The sequence below is a fragment of the Tachypleus tridentatus genome, chromosome 12 (assembly GCF_004210375.1).
Source record: "Tachypleus tridentatus isolate NWPU-2018 chromosome 12, ASM421037v1, whole genome shotgun sequence".
Classification (NCBI taxonomy): domain Eukaryota; kingdom Metazoa; phylum Arthropoda; class Merostomata; order Xiphosura; family Limulidae; genus Tachypleus; species Tachypleus tridentatus.
In genome coordinates, this window is record NC_134836.1 from 137089190 (window position 1) to 137111952 (window position 22763).

At 35.8% G+C, this 22763-nt stretch overlaps 2 protein-coding genes across 2 annotated transcripts in view; both read left to right on the forward strand.

Moving 5' to 3' along the window:
- The window catches only part of LOC143235814 (uncharacterized), a 33875-nt gene extending 11663 nt beyond the window's left edge, over positions 1-22212 (forward strand). Inside the window, exons 3-6 of the mRNA XM_076474008.1 lie at positions 18016-18135; positions 21103-21201; positions 21798-21970; positions 22155-22212. Of these exons, the coding sequence (XP_076330123.1) occupies positions 18016-18135; positions 21103-21201; positions 21798-21970; positions 22155-22212 (450 nt within the window). The remainder of the gene's footprint in view (positions 1-18015; positions 18136-21102; positions 21202-21797; positions 21971-22154) is intronic.
- A 465-nt stretch (positions 22213-22677) lies between these two features.
- LOC143234825 (uncharacterized) overlaps positions 22678-22763 on the forward strand; it is a 40522-nt gene continuing 40436 nt past the window's right edge. The window contains exon 1 of the mRNA XM_076472479.1: positions 22678-22760. The gene's annotated coding sequence lies outside the window, so the exon portion shown is untranslated. The remainder of the gene's footprint in view (positions 22761-22763) is intronic.

Sequence of the window (22763 nt, forward strand, 5' to 3'; positions counted from 1 at the left end):
GTGTTATATATATGATGTATTGCCTACTTATAATAATGGTGTTATATATATGATGTAGTGCCTACTTATAATAGTGTTATATATATGATGTAGTGCCTACTTATAAGTGTTATATATATGATGTAGTGCCTACTTATAATAGTGTATATATATATGATGTAGTGCCTACTTATAATAGTGTTATATATATGATGTAGTGCCTACTTATAATGGTGTTATATATGATGTGGTGCCTACTTATAATAGTGTTTATATGTATTATGTGGTGCCTACTTATAATAGTGTTTATATGTATTATGTGGTGCCTACTTATAATAGTGTTTATATGTATTATGTAGTGCCTACTTATAATAGTGTTATATATATGATGTAGTGCCTACTTATAATAGTGTTATATATATGATGTAGTGCCTACTTATAATAGTGTTATATATATGATGTAGTGCCTACTTATAATAGTGTTATATATATGATGTAGTGCCTACTTATAATAGTGTTATATATATGATGTAGTGCCTACTGCTAATAGTGTTATATATATGATGTAGTGCCTACTTATAGTAGTGTTTATATATATGATGTAGTGCCTACTTATAGTAGTGTTTATATATATGATGTAGTACCTACTTATAATAGTGTTATATATATGATGTAGTGCCTACTGCTAATAGTGTTATATGATTCAGTAGCTACTGTGTAAAATATTTGGAAAAAATTGTGTAAACCATTCAGTAACTTCCAGTTTTTATAATTATTCGACGAGTAGTTGATTTGTTTACTTGTTGTGTAGATTAAGTGACTTTTCTATTTGAAATTAGTACAGTTATTAATAGATAGAGAGTACAGTTATACAGTACCATTTCCTTAAATTTATCGACGTTTTCACATCTCCTAATTAAATGCAGGTACCAAGATGCATCTTGTTGTTTCGTACAGACAGATTACGACCGGTTATTAATTTTCTTACGACGCTAAGTTCTGACACCCCTGTTAATATGGTTTGGCCTTCGTGAACACGTTTCCAACAGCTCAGTGAATTGCCACGCCTTTCGATCGAATGATATTTAGCCCCTCAGAGTTCAGTGTAATCATAAGTGTAAAATATCATATTTCTTAAATAATTTGAAAGAAACATTCTGTTGAAACTAGTGGTTGAAGACCACGAAGGTTACGGTTATCGTTACGTTATTGTGACTATCGTATGCCTCATTGCAGTAATTTAGAAGATAGCTTGAGTTATTGTGGAAGAGATAGTAACCAGTTCGACCGAACTTATTTATATTTAAAGTTGCTTGTCTAATTCATCAGCGCATATTATTTAATTTGTAGTTTTATTAAAAACAGTCGCGGTTGTTGATAACAGCGTGACATTTCAGTAACTGTACACTGATTAGGTTGAAGTTGATGCTGTCAGCAGTTGATTCTGAAAGTGTTGCGCCCGTGTATGCTCTAGAGAAACGCAAAAATCTGCTTACTGACATCACGAAATGAAAGGTTAACAAGACAGTGGTAGTTGGTTGTTGTTATTTTTTATTGTGTGTGTATGTAGACACAAATGGAGTTTATGTATAACCGCTGAAGGCGTTGCTGGACTATATGGATGGTAATTTATTTTGAAGTTCCAATAAAACATATATTTTAATACCACACCCCTACCCTGCAGGTGACTTTTGAACTTTAATATCATTCATGCCCAAAACAAAAAGAAAAAAAACACAGTACGAACTTAAGTTTTTCTCTCATCCCACCAAGTTATCTACACAAATGTAACTCAGTTATAACGCTTAACTAATTTTTAAATATACTAGCTTCATAATAACGAGTTCTCAGTGAAAAACAGAGTCTAAGGTAAATACACTTAAATATCATTTCAGGCCATTTAATTTAACGTCAAATTATTCAAGAATACTTGTCGATCGATATTGGTTGTTATGGTAACGAAGTGTTCTAGAACACCAGTTGTGTCAGATTTCATTATTACTAAATCTTCACCATTGGTCAAACTTACATTACCACTGTGTTATCTTAAATCTAAGAGATAAAACTGCTTGATCGGATTTTCTCACGGTGTGGATCATCTTAAGTTTAAAGTTTGGTGAAGTTTTGTTTATGAACGTCTGTTGATTAACTGATTTCCCTTAAAATACTGATGTTTATTGTGAGAACTACATTACTATCTGACTAACTGTACTTTCTGAAAATTTTTCCTGAAAGTTCAGTAATCGTAAGAAATACATCCATCTAACATTATATTTTTAGTTTAGTATTACTAGAACCGAATTGTTGTTAAAACCTTACTTTTACACTGGTGATACGAATTTAACAGTAACATTTAACATTATATTTTTAGTGTAGTGTTACTAAAACCACATTGTTTTTAAAACCTTACTTTTACACTAGTGATACGAATTTAACAGTAACATTTAACATTATATTTTTAGTGTAGTGTTACTAAAACCACATTGTTTTTAAATCCTTACTTTTACACTGGTGATAAGAATTTAACAGTAACATTTACATTTTGAGTGTAGTGTTACTAAAACCACATTGTTTTTAAAACCTTACTTTTACACTAGTGATACGAATTCTTGAATACTAGAACATTAATAACATTTGATTTAACACTAACAATACACTTCGTTGGCACAGTGGAGATTGCCCACTGTGAGCTTGCCTTTCAAAATCTAAACAGTATGAAAATATTATGTGTTTGATTTGTTTATAATACTCATGTAACAAGTAATAAATAATTAGGAAATAAGTTGGTTAGTGTTATTTGCTATTGTATTAAATTCTTGTCTTAGAAACTTCTGCTGTGACGAATACACGCATGGCAATGACCTTTTCAAATTCATGCGATTTCTTGACCTGTTTTTTAAAGCAACAGTTTAAATGTTGTATAGTATGTGGTGCTCTCTCTGTCAGTCACAGCAAAGAACTGATGCTAGGAATAGAATCATACTTGTAAATTATTGTACAGTGACCTCGCTCATCATAAACCAGGATTTTTGATTATCACTGAAAATAATAGTGAACATCACATGTAATGATCGTACTTTTCTAATCATATTTTATGTAGTAAACTATTAAACAAATGTAAGGTTGAATGGACGTACGTAATCAAATTCATGTAGTACTCCAATACTTGTGGTGACATGCCATTACTTATTCAGATGCTACTAGTGGTCTGGTACCAGTGGTGACATGCAATTACTTATTCAGATGCTACTAGTGGTCTGGTACCAGTGGTCACATGCGATTACTTATTCAGATGCCACTAGTGGTCTGGTACCAGTGGTGACATGCGATTACTTATTCAGATGCCACTAGTGCTCCACTACCAGTGATGACATCTCCTACTTATTCAGATGCCACTAGTGCTCCACTACCAGTGATGACATCTCCTACCTATTCAGATGCCACTGGTGGTCTGGTACCAGTGGTGACATTTCATAGCTATTCCGATGTTACTATTTGGGTTGAGAATTTTTTTTTTTTAATGTAGAGGAGCGAACAACGTTTCGACCTTCTTCGGTTATCATCAGGTTCACACTATTGATAATTCTTTGGTTTAAGTTTCTTAGTTTTTTTACGATCGTATGAGCGTGTGCTGTTAATAGTGGTGTTAGGTATGTTAGTTCAGACATAATGGTTACATAGATAAGTACAAATACATAAAGAAAACACAAAGACTTGCACTTTTCGTTGTTCGCTCCTCTACATAGTGATTTCTCTATCCATAACAGCCGTTTTTACATATGTATATTTTCTCTACAAGTGAATTTTCTCGTCATCACAGATGTCACTATTGCTGTAATGATCTGTAAAACCAAAGGCGAAGATTAGGTACCTAAAGCTGATATTAAAAGAGGTTTATTAGTAGGTATACTACAAAATCGAAGTAAGATTTCTTTTGCATGGTGTTACTCATTGTATTAAAAGGAAAGATATGTTTAACCAAGTAAGCAGAGGTTTTAGTTATGTTTGTAAGTTCCTTGTAGAGTTACGTTTATAATATGTTGATACGAGTTTGACGAACCTGTACTCTAAAGGAGGCATTTTGGTTAACGACTCAGTGTAATTTGGTATTCGGGGTGCGATTCTGATGACCTTGTTTTGGAGATCTGTGGTCTTGAATATTTCTTGGTCGTCATGTTACATGTTCTCACATTGCCATGCTCGAACAGAGGCCTAATGTATGCTCTGTAGATTGTTAGAATGGTTCTAGTTGCGCTTCCTTTGTCAAGTCCTCTAATGCGTTTCAGAAAATTAAATCGTCTAATGGATTTTCTGTTTATATTATTAATGTTTCCATCAAGATAAATTTGGGTTAAACCTAAAAATGTAATGATGTTAGTAAACTTAATGTTTATATTGTTTAACTGTAGTTTAAGTTTATTGAATTTTTTACCTGAATTTATTAACTTTTTACGGAATGCAATCACTTGAGCTTTTAGTGGGGTTAAGGGTGACGCACTCCCCGTCGCACCAAACATGTTTGTTCTTTCAGCGAAGGGGGCGATATAAAGTGACGGTAAATCCCACTATTCGTTGGTAAAAGAGTAGCCCAAGAGTTGGCGGTGGGTGATGATAATCAGCTGCCTTCCCTCTAGTCTTACACTGCTAAATTAGGAACGACTAACGCAGATAGCCCTCGTGTAGCTTTGCGCGAAATTCAAAAACAAAAAAAAACAAATAGGGTGACGCGCTACTTCTTACACCAGTGTGATATGATGTCAAGTTTTGTCTGGACTCTAGAGATAGTGGTATCTTACACCACTGTGATATGGTGTCAAGTTTTGTCTGGACTCTAGAGATAGTGGTATCTTACACCACTGTGATATGGTGTCAAGTTTTGTCTGGACTCTAGAGATAGTGGTATCTTGCACCACTGTGATATGGTGTCAAGTTTTGTCTGGACTCTAGAGATAGTGATACCTTACACCAGTGTGATATGGTGTCAAGTTTTGTCTGGACTCCAGAGATAGTGGTATCTTACACCAGTGTGATATGGTGTCAAGTTTTGTCTGGACTCCAGAGATAGTGGTATTTGGGTTGCTTGAAGTACTCTACATGTCATCGGCATATTGGAATGTTAGTGTAGTTTGAGGTATATAATTAACGAGAATATTGTAGAGTATGGGGCTAAGTACTTTTAGAATATTGTAGAGTATGGGGCTAAGTACTTTTAGAATATTGTAGAGTATGGGGCTAAGTACTTTTAGAATATTGTAGAGTATGGGGCTAAGTACTTTTAGAATATTGTAGAGTATGGGGCTAAGTACTTTTAGAATATTGCAGAGTATGGGGCTAAGTACTTTTAGAATATTGTAGAGTATGGGGCTAAGTACTTTTAGAATATTGTAGAGTATGGGGCTAAGTACTTTTAGAATATTGTAGAGTATGGGGCTAAGTACTTTTAGAATATTGTAGAGTATGGGGCTAAGTACTTTTAGAATATTGTAGAGTATGGGGCTAAGTACTTTTAGAATATTGTAGAGTATGGGGCTAAGTACTTTTAGAATATTGTAGAGTATGGGGCTAAGTACTTTTAGAATATTGTAGAGTATGGGGCTAAGTACTTTTAGAATATTGTAGAGTATGGGGCTAAGTACTTTTAGAATATTTGCAGAGTATGGGGCTAAGTACTTTTAGAATATTGCAGAGTATGGGGCTAAGTACTTTTAGAATATTGTAGAGTATGGGGCTAAGTACTTTTAGAATATTGTAGAGTATGGGGCTAAGAACTTTTAGAATATTGTAGAGTATGGGGCTAAGAACTTTTAGAATATTGTAGAGTATGGGGCTAAGAACTTTTAGAATATTGTAGAGTATGGGGCTAAGAACTTTTTAGAATATTGTGAGTATGGGGCTAAGAACTTTTAGAATATTGTAGAGTATGGGGCTAAGAACTTTTAGAATATTGTAGAGTATGGGGCTAAGTACTTTTAGAATATTGTAGAGTATGGGGCTAAGTACTTTTAGAATATTGTAGAGTATGGGGCTAAGTACTTATTCTTGAGGTACCCCAGCTATTAAAGTGAAGGGGTTAAAGTCTGTTTCTTGTATTTTAACCTCAGCTTTTATGGTGGGTGATACAATTGGATGTCTAGTGAAACAGATGGCTTCGTAGATCATTAATGTATGTTTTAAACCTAAGGCCGTTATGCGAATCGAATGATTTTTGCTCATTAACAACGGTAATGATGGCGGTTTGTTTATAGCCTCGATATACAGAACTCGGTAAGCTTAACTAGGTGATTTATTGTTTGTCTGGCCTACATTTTGGTTGTTGCTCAGAATTGGTTTTTAGGAATTGATCCTGTTGGTTTACCTAAACTGTTAAAGAGACTAATAGGTGTATAGTTATAGGAATTACTGATATCATTATACAGGTGTATAGTTATAGGAATTACTGATATCATTATACAGGTGTATAGTTATAGGAATTACTGATATCATTATACAGGTGTATAGTTATAGGAATTACTGATATCATTATACAGGTGTATAGTTATAGGAATTACTGATATCATTATACAGGTGTATAGTTATAGGAATTACTGATATCATTATACAGGTGTATAGTTATAGGAATTACTGATATCATTATACAGGTGTATAGTTATAGGAATTACTGATATCATTATACAGGTGTATAGTTATAGGAATTACTGATATCATTATACAGGTGTATAGTTATAGGAATTACTGATATCATTATACAGGTGTATAGTTATAGGAATTACTGATATCATTATACAGGTGTATCGTTATAGGAATTACTGATATCATTATACAGGTGTATATTTATAAGAATTACTGGTATCATTATACAGGTGTATAGTTATAGGAATTACTGGTATCATTATACAGGTGTATAGTTATAGGAATTACTGGTATCATTATACAGGTGTATAGTTATAGGAATTACTGATATCATTATACAGGTGTATAGTTATAGGAATTACTGATATCATTATACAGGTGTATAGTTATAGGAATTACTGATATCATTATACAGGTGTATCGTTATAGGAATTACTGATATCATTATACAGGTGTATCGTTATAGGAATTACTGATATCATTATACAGGTGTATCGTTATAGGAATTACTGATATCATTATACAGGTGTATAGTTATATAGGAATTACTGATATCATTATACAGGTGTATAGTTATAGGAATTACTGATATCATTATACAGGTGTATAGTTATAGGAATTACTGATATCATTATACAGGTGTATAGTTATAGGAATTACTGATATCATTATACAGGTGTATAGTTATAGGAATTAATGATATCATTGTCTTTGTAAGGTAATACTTTCATTACAGCTGACGTTCATATTTTATGTTAATATTTTAATATAAAGTAACGACTGAACATTGTAACAAGGTGGCTCAGATTTGTGTCAGACAGGTTATTTAAAACCGTGATATCGGTTAAAACTAACGATTGAACACTGACTAAGTGACTCAGATTTGTGTCAGATAGGTTATTTAAAACCGTGTTATTGATTAAAACTAACGACTGAACACTGACTAAGTGACCCAGATTTGTGCCAGACAGGTGATTTAAAACCGTGTTATTGATTAAAACTAACGACTGAACACTGACTAAGTGACTCAGATTTGTGCCAGATAGGTTATTTAAAACCGTGTTATTGATTAAAACTAACGACTGAACACTGACTAAGTGACTCAGATTTGTGTCAGACAGGTTATTTAAAACCGTGTTACTGGTTAAAACTAACGACTGAACACTGACTAAGTGACTCAGATTTGTGTCAGATAGGTTCTTTAAAACCGTGTTATTGGTTAAAACTGACGACTGAACACTGACTAAGTGACTCAGATTTGTGTCAGACAGGTTATTTAAAACCGTGTTATTGATTAAAACTAACGACTGAACACTGACTAAGTGACTCAGATTTGTGTCAGACAGGTTATTTAAAACCGTGTTACTGGTTAAAACTAACGACTGAACACTGACTAAGTGACTCAGATTTGTGTCAGATAGGTTCTTTAAAACCGTGTTATTGGTTAAAACTGACGACTGAACACTGACTAAGTGACTCAGATTTGTGTCAGACAGGTTATTTAAAACCGTGTTATTGGTTAAAACTGACGACTGAACACTGACTAAGTGACTCAGATTTGTGTCAGACAGGTTATTTAAAACCGTGTTATTAGTTAAAACTGACGACTGAACACTGACTAAGTGACTCAGATTTGTGTCAGATAGGTTCTTTAAAACCGTGATATTGGTTAAAACGAACGACTGAACACTGACTAAGTGACTCAGATTTGTGTCAGACAGGTTCTTTGAAACCGTGTTATTGGTGCTTTCCGTTGGACCTTTTAAACTGATTTTAATTTCAGTCAGTAATATTAGACATCTATATACATCACAGGGTTTGTTGGTTTGGTCGTTTTCTACTGGCATAAAGACATCATGGTTGTTATTTACGAAGTAGTGGAAGTGAACTGATGCGAGATTCGGTGTTAGAAAAGTACTTTTAAAGTTTTCAGTAAATAACTCGGTCTGTTCGCTTAGATAGTGGCTATGGTGTTACTGTATTGAGAATTTGTGAGGGATTTGACCTTGCGCCAGAATGAAGCAGGGTCAGGGTGGGAGTCGTCGATAGGTATACAGAGATTGTCCCAGTTTTCATCTTGTATTTTTTTGATACAGTAATTTGTGCTATTAATTAATTATTTAATTTAGTGGCGGGGTCACGTGAGTGAATAAATTCTTGTCTGAGACGTCTACTGTTGGTCATTAATTGGAGTATCTTGAGAATTAGCCTTTATGCATTGAGCCAGAATCGGATGTTTTACTCTGTATTGTGTCTTTAATTAATTGCCACAGCTATATTGTTGGTGATTGCCTGGGCGTAATTATCTGTCACTCTCACGAGCAGCTGTAGGTCTAGTTGAGATCTAAGATGCCTTCAGTACCATTATGGTGCTTGTATATCATGTTGGTGTTTAGTGACACGAGGTTGTTGTCGTCTGAAAACAAATTCACAGTAACGTGCCATGCGTGTTGATGTGGTAGCGTGTTGGTGTGTTAATATGTTAGTATGTTGGTGTGGATCAGAAACGACCTTTTGGTTGAACTTTTTCCTGCTCTGCAGGCATTGAGGACTTTTGTCAGAAGGTTCGGACTACATGGTAAAAGTAATCCTTGGTGAGTTGGCTTCCACCTAGGTTCGAGAGGACGTCGGTGACGAAAGCTGTGATTCTCTCATACACAGCTTCTGGTGTAGACTTAGCGACATCGGAGAACGTCACTGGGTTCTGGACTGTTTCTGGTGCGGTTGGTACTTGGGCTGCTGGATCGTAGAGGTACAGCGTCCAGGAACTAAAGCTGGCGGTTGTGGCTTGGACAGGTTGGGTTCGGACTAGAGACTTGAAGAGTGAGTCATCCACTACATGAAGCGGCATGGGGAACACTGCAGTTCATACATCGTGTATAATCCCGGGGTATTTACACGTATCACACCTGGCATATCGAACCGTAGCGGTACAGACCGCCGTGGTGTGGCCAACACGTTGACACTTGTTCCTGGACTCTGGCTGTTTCTACTTGGTGGTAGGTGATGAGAAGTGAAACACCGGAGGTAAGAATTTTGTCGGTTTGTCAGTAATTGTGAGTTTGACAGGCGGTGTGGGGAGGCCAGTACGTGAGGACTTGATTTGGGTTAAGCGAATTGATGTCCTGGGCTTCCAGTATCTTCCGTTACTGACTCACTGCCATCACTTGTTATACTTACTGCCTCACTGTCGTTATTTGTTGTACTTACTGGCTCAGTGTCGTCACTTGTACTTAGTGGCTCACTGTCGTCACTTGTTATACTTACTGACTTACTTTCTGAAACGACAGTTACAACATATTTTCATACAGAAAGTTGTTTTTGTCTACCTTGAGACATCGACTTTTTAATAAAGAAGTTACATACAACTGTAATGGAACTAACTAAACAACAATATTACCTGTTGGTTGATGATGTTTAATTATAATCTAGAAGTAGAGTGAAACGAGAAGTGTGCGTGAAGTGACGTGATTATGATTCTGAGTGTTGTCAGCCAGGTAATGTATGTACGATTGAGGCGACTGGCAAATATTCGTGAATAGCAGCAGGTATTGTGATGGATTTGTTACCGAACAGACGTTTCTTAAAAACAAAATACCACAATTAATACCAGCTTAGGTTGCAAAATACAGGTTAAAAAATAACACCTTAAAAATATCTGTGACAGATATTTGAACTTTGCATAAACATGGTGCCAGTGCCTTTTGGAACAATAAACGATAATTATCTATTCGATTTTAACGATTACAGTAAATATCGCCCGTCTTCACAACCGTCACGAAATTGCTAGGTGCATAGTAAAACAAAAGACGTAAGCAGTTGTCTTGAGTACCTAAATATATCACTTTGTATGTATGTGTTGGTTGTGGGAGAGTCGACTAATGGGGCAAGTTCTTTTCAGAGAGGACTTGAAGAACTAAATATAGCTTCACGGAGAAAGGTTTTTAAAGACCGTTTATACATCGTACTTGTCACTGTTTAACTGTGTGCCTTGTTTCGTACATGGAAACTAACATGTATACACGTTTAACGTGTTTAAAAAATGACGACCAGGTTCTGAACAGTTCGAATAACTAATATTTCAATAATTAAATATATAAACGTAAATGAATTTTCGTAATAATAACTTTCGATATGACCAAGCCAACTCAAAAATTAAACTGGCCTCCATTATATCTAATTAAATATACTTTTATTTTTGTGACTGTTTATATAGGTTACAATAAACAGTTTTGTAAGTTACGTACCTTCGCTATCTAAGTTCTAGTTTTATTTTGGACACACTAACCTCATGTACTCGCGTAATTTTAATGTTAAGGTGCATTCTTTATAACGTCGGTAAATGTTGTTCTAAAACATCACAGAAATTAAAATTAATCATTAGGTAATTTTATCAACATAATACAGATATACTATTTAAACCGAAAATCTTTCATAGTCTTGTTGGAAAGTGTCTTATTCAAACCAACCAAGAGAGTCTACCATGGTCATGCTGGACAGTGTCTTACTCAAACCAGTCAAGAGAATCCTCAGTAGTCATGTTGGATGATGCCTTACTCAAACCAGCCACGAGAATCTTTCATAGTCCTGTTGGATGGTGTCTTATTTAAACCAACCAAGAGAGTCTACTGTAGTCCTGTTGGATGGTGTCTTATTTAAACCAACCAAGAGAGTCTACCACAGTCCTGTTGGGTAGTGTCTTATTCAAACCAACCAAGAGAGTCTACCATAGTCCTGTTGGATGGTGTCTTATTCAAACCAACCAAGAGAGTCTACCATAGTCATGTTGGATGATGCCTTACTCAAACCAGCCACGAGAATCTTTCATAGTCCTGTTGGATGGTGTCTTATTTAAACCAACCAAGAGAGTCTACTATAGTCCTGTTGGATGGTGTCTTATTTAAACCAACCAAGAGAGTCTACCACAGTCCTGTTGGGTAGTGTCTTATTCAAACCAACCAAGAGAGTCTACCATAGTCCTGTTGGATGGTGTCTTATTTAAACCAACCAAGAGAGTCTACCATAGTCCTGTTGGATAGTGTCTTATTCAAACCAACCAAGAGAGTCTACCATAGTCCTGTTGGATGGTGTCTTATTCAAACCAACCAAGAGAGTCTACCATAGTCCTGTTGGATGGTGTCTTATTCAAACCAACCAAGAGAGTCTACCATAGTCCTGTTGGATGGTGTCTTATTCAAACCAACCAAGAGAGTCTACCATAGTCCTGTTGGATAGTGTCTTATTTAAACCAACCAAGAGAGTCTACCATAGTCCTGTTGGATGGTGTCTTATTCAAACCAACCAAGAGAGTCTACCATAGTCCTGTTGGATGGTGTCTTATTCAAACCAACCAAGAGAGTCTACCATAATCCTGTTGGATGGTGTCTTATTCAAACCAACCAAGAGAGTCTACCATAGTCCTGTTGGATGGTGTCTTATTCAAACCAACCAAGAGAGTCTACCATGGTCCTGTTGGATGGTGTCTTATTCAAACCAACCAAGAGAGTCTACCATAGTCCTGTTGGATGGTGTCTTATTCAAACCAACCAAGAGAGTCTACCATAGTCCTGTTGGATGGTGTCTTATTCAAACCAACCAAGAGAGTCTACCATAGTCCTGTTGGATGGTGTCTTATTTAAACCAACCAAGAGAGTCTACTATAGTCCTGTTGGATGGTGTCTTATTTAAACCAACCAAGAGAGTCTACCACAGTCCTGTTGGGTAGTGTCTTATTCAAACCAACCAAGAGAGTCTACCATAGTCCTGTTGGATGGTGTCTTATTCAAACCAACCAAGAGAGTCTACCATAGTCATGTTGGATGATGCCTTACTCAAACCAGCCACGAGAATCTTTCATAGTCCTGTTGGATGGTGTCTTATTTAAACCAACCAAGAGAGTCTACCATAGTCCTGTTGGATGGTGTCTTATTCAAACCAACCAAGAGAGTCTACCATAGTCCTGTTGGATGGTGTCTTATTCAAACCAACCAAGAGAGTCTACCATAGTCCTGTTGGATGGTGTCTTATTCAAACCAACCAAGAGAGTCTACCATAGTCCTGTTGGATGGTGTCTTATTCAAACCAACCAAGAGAGTCTACCATGGTCCTGTTGGATGGTGTCTTATTCAAACCAACCAAGAGAGTCTACCATAGTCCTGTTGGATGGTGTCTTATTCAAACCAACCAAGAGAGTCTACCATAGTCCTGTTGGATGGTGTCTTATTCAAACCAACCAAGAGAGTCTACCATAGTCCTGTTGGATGGTGTCTTATTCAAACCAACCAAGAGAGTCTACCATAGTCCTGTTGGATGGTGTCTTATTCAAACCAACCAAGAGAGTCTACTATAGTCCTGTTGGATGGTGTCTTATTTAAACCAACCAAGAGAGTCTACCACAGTCCTGTTGGATGGTGTCTTATTCAAACCAACCAAGAGAGTCTACCATAGTCCTGTTGGATGGTGTCTTATTCAAACCAACCAAGAGAGTCTACCATAGTCATGTTGGATGATGCCTTACTCAAACCAGCCACGAGAATCTTTCATAGTCCTGTTGGATGGTGTCTTATTTAAACCAACCAAGAGAGTCTACCACAGTCCTGTTGGGTAGTGTCTTATTCAAACCAACCAAGAGAGTCTACCACAGTCCTGTTGGATGGTGTCTTATTTAAACCAACCAAGAGAGTCTACCACAGTCCTGTTGGATGGTGTCTTATTCAAACCAACCAAGAGAGTCTACCATAGTCCTGTTGGATGGTGTCTTATTCAAACCAACCAAGAGAGTCTACCATAGTCCTGTTGGATGGTGTCTTATTCAAACCAACCAAGAGAGTCTACCATAGTCCTGTTGGATGGTGTCTTATTCAAACCAACCAAGAGAGTCTACCATAGTCCTGTTGGATGGTGTCTTATTCAAACCAACCAAGAGAGTCTACCATAGTCCTGTTGGATGGTGTCTTATTCAAACCAACCAAGAGAGTCTACCATAGTCCTGTTGGATGGTGTCTTATTCAAACCAACCAAGAGAGTCTACCATAGTCCTGTTGGATGGTGTCTTATTCAAACCAACCAAGAGAGTCTACCATAGTCCTGTTGGACGGTGTCTTATTCAAACCAACCAAGAGAGTCTACCATAGTCCTGTTGGACGGTGTCTTATTCAAACCAACCAAGAGAGTCTACCATAGTCCTGTTGGACGGTGTCTTATTCAAACCAACCAAGAGAGTCTACCATAGTCCTGTTGGATGGTGTCTTATTCAAACCAACCAAGAGAGTCTACCATAGTCCTGTTGGATGGTGTCTTATTCAAACCAACCAAGAGAGTCTACCATAGTCCTGTTGGATGGTGTCTTATTCAAACCAACCAAGAGAGTCTACCATAGTCCTGTTGGATGGTGTCTTATTCAAACCAACCAAGAGAGTCTACCATAGTCCTGTTGGATGGTGTCTTATTCAAACCAACCAAGAGAGTCTACCATAGTCCTGTTGGATGGTGTCTTATTCAAACCAACCAAGAGAGTCTACCATAGTCCTGTTGGATGGTGTCTTATTCAAACCAACCAAGAGAGTCTACCATAGTCCTGTTGGATGGTGTCTTATTCAAACCAACCAAGAGAGTCTACCATAGTCCTGTTGGATGGTGTCTTATTCAAACCAACCAAGAGAGTCTACCATAGTCCTGTTGGATGGTGTCTTATTCAAACCAACCAAGAGAGTCTACCATAGTCCTGTTGGATGGTGTCTTATTCAAACCAACCAAGAGAGTCTACCATAGTCCTGTTGGATGGTGTCTTATTCAAACCAACCAAGAGAGTCTACCATAGTCCTGTTGGATGGTGTCTTATTCAAACCAACCAAGAGAGTCTACCATAGTCCTGTTGGATGGTGTCTTATTCAAACCAACCAAGAGAGTCTACCATAGTCCTGTTGGATGGTGTCTTATTCAAACCAACCAAGAGAGTCTACCATAGTCCTGTTGGATGGTGTCTTATTCAAACCAACCAAGAGAGTCTACCATAGTCCTGTTGGATGGTGTCTTATTCAAACCAACCAAGAGAGTCTACCATAGTCCTGTTGGATGGTGTCTTATTCAAACCAACCAAGAGAGTCTACCATAGTCCTGTTGGATGGTGTCTTATTCAAACCAACCAAGAGAGTCTACCATAGTCCTGTTGGATGGTGTCTTATTCAAACCAACCAAGAGAGTCTACCATAGTCCTGTTGGATGGTGTCTTATTCAAACCAACCAAGAGAGTCTACCATAGTCCTGTTGGATGGTGTCTTATTCAAACCAACCAAGAGAGTCTACCATAGTCCTGTTGGATGGTGTCTTATTCAAACCAACCAAGAGAGTCTACCATAGTCCTGTTGGATGGTGTCTTATTCAAACCAACCAAGAGAGTCTACCATAGTCCTGTTGGATGGTGTCTTATTCAAACCAACCAAGAGAGTCTACCATAGTCCTGTTGGATGGTGTCTTATTCAAACCAACCAAGAGAGTCTACCATAGTCCTGTTGGATGGTGTCTTATTCAAACCAACCAAGAGAGTCTACCATAGTCCTGTTGGATGGTGTCTTATTCAAACCAACCAAGAGAGTCTACCATAGTCCTGTTGGATGGTGTCTTATTCAAACCAACCAAGAGAGTCTACCATAGTCCTGTTGGATGGTGTCTTATTCAAACCAACCAAGAGAGTCTACCATAGTCCTGTTGGATGGTGTCTTATTCAAACCAACCAAGAGAGTCTACCATAGTCCTGTTGGATGGTGTCTTATTCAAACCAACCAAGAGAGTCTACCATAGTCCTGTTGGACGGTGTCTTATTCAAACCAACCAAGAGAGTCTACCATAGTCCTGTTGGACGGTGTCTTATTCAAACCAACCAAGAGAGTCTACCATAGTCCTGTTGGACGGTGTCTTACACAAATGAACAAAGAGAGTCTACCATAGTCTGAACGTAAAATTGGACATTTCTTAAGGGATGTCTCGATACATTGCCAGCTGCTATTATTGACAGTGCTAGTTTCATGAATACTGCCAAAGACACAAAATTCTAACTCATTCTGTGTTTTCATCACACTAGTGCTGGAAATAGTAAAACTGATTGTAGTTTTATAGGCATTGTGGTGTGTGGTCTGATGACAAATCATAATGTAAGTTATCGTCACATGACAGGACTTTGGTACAGTTCACTTTCATAGAGTATGGGAAAAGCAGCCCTATAAGATGCACAATTTATACTGATTTTGTAAAATGTTTCCATAATTATTTCCAGTATTTGAATGATCCAGTGTTGTTATTGATGAAAGCTGTGAATTTCATTGACAATGAATATTCTGTTTCATACTTTTAACCAAATTCTCCATTGTTTTGAAAAATTAAAATCAAAGCAAATGCTATATTGTCATCTTTTTGTTATGAAAAATATTAACTGAACAAGCAGTTCATAGAACTGATCTATTAATTACAGTAGGAGTGGTAACTGTTAGTTCAAATTTAATGTGTACGTACATAAAATGTAGCAGTTGGTTAGTAGAGTGGTCAGATCTGTTGTACACACAGGATAAGATGTGTTACAGAACTAGACAGATGATGTGTCTGTGACAATGTGAGGCTGACATCCAGCCAGTCAGGATGTCCATGTCAAGAATAAAAATACTTGTTTGTCCAGTTTGTGTAACCTCTAGATCCTCCAAATGTATATCTAGTCATTGGATTTTTTCTGTATTGTGTATTGTGTTTGGTCTTTACTGTTCTTTACCATAAACTGTTGCTAAATCATTAGTAGATTGTAGAATGAATAGTTGGTAAATTTAAAATCAAATATGTGATATCATGTTAGTGGCATTCTGTTTAAGGGCATGGCATGTATACTCTGTCCTTATTTTTGCAGTGAGGGTTAAATGTCTGTGGAATAGATAGAATTTGGTGATGGTGAGACTAATGTGATGAGTGATGAATATCAAAGATTTCATTGTTTTATGCTGTAAATGCCATATTTCTTCCAGTAAGTCAAATAGGTCCCCAAGTATCATTACTGTGCATCAGGTCAATGTGTCATTACTAGATTCACAGATTATTTGTTTACTCGTGTTATTTATTGAAGTTACACTTTTTATTTTACAATCTCCATTCAGTGTTCAAATTTCTCTGATGTAAGCAGATAGTGGGAGACCATTTTAATGTGAGAATAGAACAGAAGATAAGTGTTGTAATCAGATAAATGTGTCTATGGTATCTGACAGCTGGAGCACTTACTATTTGTTATAAGGATTAACACTCCTACGAAAAGACGTTTCTAGTCCTGATTTCTCCAAGCCCGTTCCCCTGGCTGTGGTTTTGCTAGATAGTAGATAGGGACAGTGGGAATCTTGTTAATCCATTCATTAATGGATTTAAATGGCAATTTCATTTAAATACAAAATTATTAGCCTAATATTAATAACCTTTCAAGTTGCTCTGGGGCCTATTAGGCCCCACTTTTCGTAGGAGTGTTAATGAGTTTTATAGTAAATAAATGAACATTTGTCAGAACTATAGTGATTGGACTTAAACACACCAATTTTTTTTGTAAATGGATATTGAAATGTTATATTCAAACGGTGACGGATGTGCTATGATAAACAAATTTCCACATGTTTAGATGTATGCGATTAGAGCTTATAAAATATGTGTTGTTGTAGGTGATGTAGATAATTTTGAGATGTCTCGTGTGTTTGGAATCTGAATGTTGTTAGAGGAAAAAACCTTTGTATTGTAAGAAATCTAATAGTGTTATATTAAACAGCTGTTTAAAAACGTTATGTAATGTATGATTCTAACATGTTAAATCATTGATGGTGACCAGTTAAATGTGGAACTTCTTCCCATAGGTGCAAGTGCAAATTATAATTAAAGCTATAAGCATATCTGGACACAAATAATTAAGTCATTATGTTTATCTCATTTCAACTTCTGTGTATTTGGGTTTGTGAAATGAGTCCTTGGAAGTTATTGTTCTTGACAAGATTGAGGAACCTCTGAGAACACTGCAAGAGAAGTGGGAAGTGGTGACCACAGAGAAAACTGAAAAAGTCCACTATACTTGTAGTTGGCTGCAGCATAACATTCATACAGCAGGGCCATCACATGGGACAACCATCAAATGATAAAATATATAGTGTAATGCTTGGTACTTGTATTGTGAATCTCTCCTCAGTATGTTAATAAACTAGTAAATTTTGTTGAAAGCCAATTATTATATTTAACTGGAACAATCTTTCATGATGCATGCATGCAGAAAATTTGTTTTTCTATTTGCATTGATCCTACTTTGTTTAATCAGCAACTTTAGTTAATTTTGGTACATTAGATCATGCTATAAATTGTATTTCTTGCCTCATGTTAAAGACATAAATTGTTTACTTTTAGATGACCACTGGTAGAGTGAAGAGTGAAAATCTGGGTTTGAAAATTCTTACTTCTCATGGAAATGTACAGAATAAAAGTACTGTTGAGTATGATGTAATTATAGAAAAACTGGAGGGAAAAGTAAGTACGTGTAAATACGTCAGGAGTTTCTTTATCATTTGAGTTTTAAAATACACGTGTGGTTGAGGCTCAATTTTTAATTCACAGACAAGCTTTAAGTTACACGTATATTGCAGTATATTTTGTTCTACATTTCAAATCAGGCTGGCAAGTCTCCAAAAGCCTTTGTTTATTTAGTTTGCCATAATGTGACTTTAGGTTTTGAATGTCTTTGATGCAGAGCATGTATCAACTTACTCCCAAGTTTATGTCAATCATGAAAATCCTAGATTGTTGGGGCATCTTATAAACAAATTGTTCAGGAGAAAAGTTTGGAAAAATCATTGGCTTTAGCAGATAAATCATTGCAAGTTTTTTTTCCTCTCCATCACTTCACTATCCCATAATAGTTTGACAAACTGTATACTTGTATTTGTTTCAGTTTTATAAAAAGCTATCTCTGTAAAATATCTCTCATAAATTGGGAAATATGCTAACTTCATAACACTGATCAGTTTTTGAAATATCTACCTGTATCAGTGAGTGAACAGGTATTACATGACTATTGTTAAAATAATGTTCTTAGTGGAAAGTAATGTTTGTTCTGCCCTTTTGATGATATTGTTAGTGGAAAGTAATGTTTGTTCTGCCCTTTTGATGATATTGTTAGTGGAAAGTAATGTTTGTCCTGCCCTTTTGATGACATTGTTGGTGGAAAGTAATGTTTGTTCTGCCCTTTTGATGATATTGTTAGTGGAAAGTAATGTTTGTCCTGCCCTTTTGATGACATTGTTGGTGGAAAGTAATGTTTGTTCTGCCCTTTTGATGATATTGTTAGTGGAAAGTAATGTTTGTCCTGCCCTTTTGATGATATTGTTAGTGGAAAGTAATGTTTGTCCTGCCCTTTTGATGATATTGTTAGTGGAAAGTGATGTTTGTCCTACCTTATTTATAAAGTTCAGCTACTTCCTTTCCACCTAAATTGCAAGTTGGATCATGTCAACCCACTTTCTTTTGATCAGTCATGTCAGTCCACTTTTATGACCCAGATGAATCTTCCACCTGATCTTCCTAGATCACTGATTTGATTTATGGGCTCAACTGATTGATTAGTGTGTTGTTTGTCTTTTCATCTTCTTTTCCAATGCAATATTTGGTAATTTTCTTCCTTTGATTTTGGAAGGATTGAGTTCTCACATATACACTTATGTCTTCCATTATGGTCTTCTACAACCAAATATGGTTTTGGTGCTATGGAGATGATGGTTTCATTTTATGGATTCAGTTATCTAGAGTTTGCTGCCAAGTAACATCTACAATGGAACCATGGTTCTCAGTGGCTTCTGTCTACACAACTGATGTATCATACCATGCTTTTTCCGGACCTGATGTGCACAGCATCCTCCATTATCCTTGAGTTTGTACACTTTTGATTGAAATGAGAGTTTACAATAGCAGTGTATCCTTTTTTACCCTTTTCTTCAGACTGTAATTTTACAGATGCTTTCCTTTTGGGTTGAAGCAGTGTATTGGGGAATAAGTGTCATTCTATTTCCTTAACTCCTTGGATAGGAACAGCTCACAGATAGCAACAACACACATTGATAGGTTAGAAGTTTGTGCTGTTCTTCATGTTTCTAGATCCTCAGTGTTTGTTGATGTCAGCAGTGGTAACTTACATCAAATATTAGAGTGATACTCATTCATACAGTTTCTGTGGCTTCCTCTGGTGTGATGAACATTATACAAGACTCTTTGTTTTAATTGTCATCTTTTTTCATGTGGAGTACAAACTCCCTTCTGTGGAGAGGCCTGTCCTCAGATGATTGATGCCTTTGCAACATGAGGTGACTATGTTCTTACACTAAACTTGTCTTTAGTTCCAGATCCATTTCTCTGAGTCATCTTTGGAGAATTTTATACTCTCTACTTTCTTCTTCACCTTCTTCCTTGAGCACTTGGTAAAGATAAGTTACTTGAAGTTGACAGTTCTTCTTACTGCCAGTTCAACTTTGATACAGGAACCAGTTCTATTAACACCATCTTCTCTGTTCCACATTTACAGTTTTACAGCTGGCTGTTGTATGGTTCATTGTATGACAAGCTGGATGCAAAACCAGCCATATTGAAACTCTTTCCTGTCTCTCAAATTAATTGGATTACTTATTAGAGCTGATGTAGTAAACATGATTTATTGTTTGTCCAACAATGACTTTTCTGGTTTTTCTAGTGACATAATGTTATTAATTAATCCAATGTTCTAGACCAGTGGAATCAACTACACAAATATGAATGCAGCCTTAAAGGTAAGATTCTCATAAAAGCTTGCTTTAGTTTTAACTATGACATATACTTACACTCTGTGGATTGATAATACAAAGCCGATTATTTGGTAGAATCTGTGCAGTTCCATTTATGATACTGCTTAATAAAGTTTATTTTTCAAATTTTGAAATAAATATTTACCAGATACAGTCTCCCAATGAATCAGTTTATGGACTTGCAACCCTAAAATTCAGTATTGTGAAGTTTTATGCTAAAGAATAACAATAAAAAACTTTAACCTGATTGTAACATTACTTTTAAGATTCCTCAGTGGGTCAGCTGTGAGTTTACTTATGATACTAAGATATGAGATTTGATTTCCTACAGTGTTGGTAATGTAGATAGTTGGTAATGTGACAAAACGTAATCTAGTGTATATCACAAATTATATAATTATGTCACCCAATCTGGTTGATTATTTGTGATAAAGATATTTTATATCACCTTTTATCTAAGAAAAGAGTAGAGTTGCCAATGAACTTAGAAAATAAAAAAAACGTAATGGAAAAAATAACATTACTAGGTTTGTAATCGTACTTTTATGTATAATCAACACATGAACTATTTTTTATTACAAGTACCTACCACTGTCACTTCATTTGTTTACAACATATTAGTGTCTTATCCTGACTGATAAAGTAATTGTATTTTAATTTATTACAGCTCAAAATCTTCAGCAACATGGAAGAGGTCATTTTTGTTGTTTATTTTGTGGACAGACCTGACATCAAGTTGACTCTGAAGCCTTCTGATGGGTCACCAGTAAGTAATGAAAACTAAACCATCTATACATACACACACATATAACACAAAGTTTTATGGAAATCTTGTTCTAAGGTACTTGTACATTTGTTTGTCGTATTATAAGCAGAAAAAATCTCGGAAAGAATTGTGCGACAGTTTTTTTTGTGATCTGAACCAAAATATCCCTGCTATTTTCAGTATTAATTTACCAGCTAAATACTAGATTCTTTGGTTGGTTTTGAAATGGTACAGTTGAAACTGTTCTCATCCAATACATTGAATTTGTCATTGCAAGGGCTACATTTGTTTCTTTTGATTTTTATCTATCAATACGTGTTATATGTGACATTTTAGTAGTTTGTATTGTTAGTTTTTAGAGTTATCTTTAGAGATATATCTTAAGAAGAACATGCAAATTTGTGTTAGGAAACAAACGAGGGCACCATTAGGTGTCTGAGCTGTCAGAGGAATAAGGAAAACAACTTTATAGACTTGCACTCTGTATGTACTGTACTTGTACAGTACTATATAAAAATCATATGTCGAAATTATACTCTTACAAATATATATTACAAAAAGATAAATTCTGTTTTTGTGATAACATTGTACTTCAGAAATACAGCACACATGGCCAGAGATCTGTGGAAGATGCCATTGTGAATGCATTTATTAATGCAATAGCGACAGCAACAGTTGACCTCCATCTGGCTAAACAAAGAAACTTTCCGAAGGGTCAACACAGAACGAAAGTTGAAGATTCTCAGAAGTATAGTGATTTAAGCATTTGGTATGTTGTTTTACAGTAATATATATGTACATATATTATAATTTATAAAACTGAGGTGTCTGTGAAATAGAGCAGAATGATGCTCTTAATTAAAGTTTTCTTTATGGATAAAACAAATGAACAGTCTGTTAAAAACTTATTATGGTTTAAAAACAACTTTATGCTAAGTGTACTCAACTATTAGTTTGATGGAGTTGAATGATAGAAGGAAACTGTTATGTGTTCCAGCATTAAAAGCATAAGTTCATTGCTAGGTACCAAAATAAAAATAATTCAACCACAACTTTTAAATCGGGGGGAGTGACTAAATATATATAATTTTACATCTGAATAATGGTTAATGTTTGGTACACTGGTTAATGCTTGGTTTTTGTTTTGTCACTAAAGAGAGCTTATTTTATTTTTATTTTTGTGTGATAATTTTAACATATGACAAAAAGGAAGTGTTTATTTTGAGTCGTCAAAATCGAAGAAAAGAGTTTCAAACGATCTTTTATTCTTATAGATGTGTGCCAACCAGTTTCTCCAGGTTCTTACATATAATTTGATACAAAGATACTCAAGTACCTTAAAATTTAAGTATAAATTTTAAATGTGTGTGTGCATCTGGACTATTTGCTACTGTAAATATTGTCATAACACCTTGTGGTATTCTTTTTCTCTTAGTATTTGTGCTGGGTTTAAATTAATTTCTATTATTGTTTTCAGCCATATAACAGTTTATCAACAAGGCATGAACAGCGATTACTTGTGAAAGTGATTAAAGCCAATAATCTTGGTTCTAAAAAAGGTA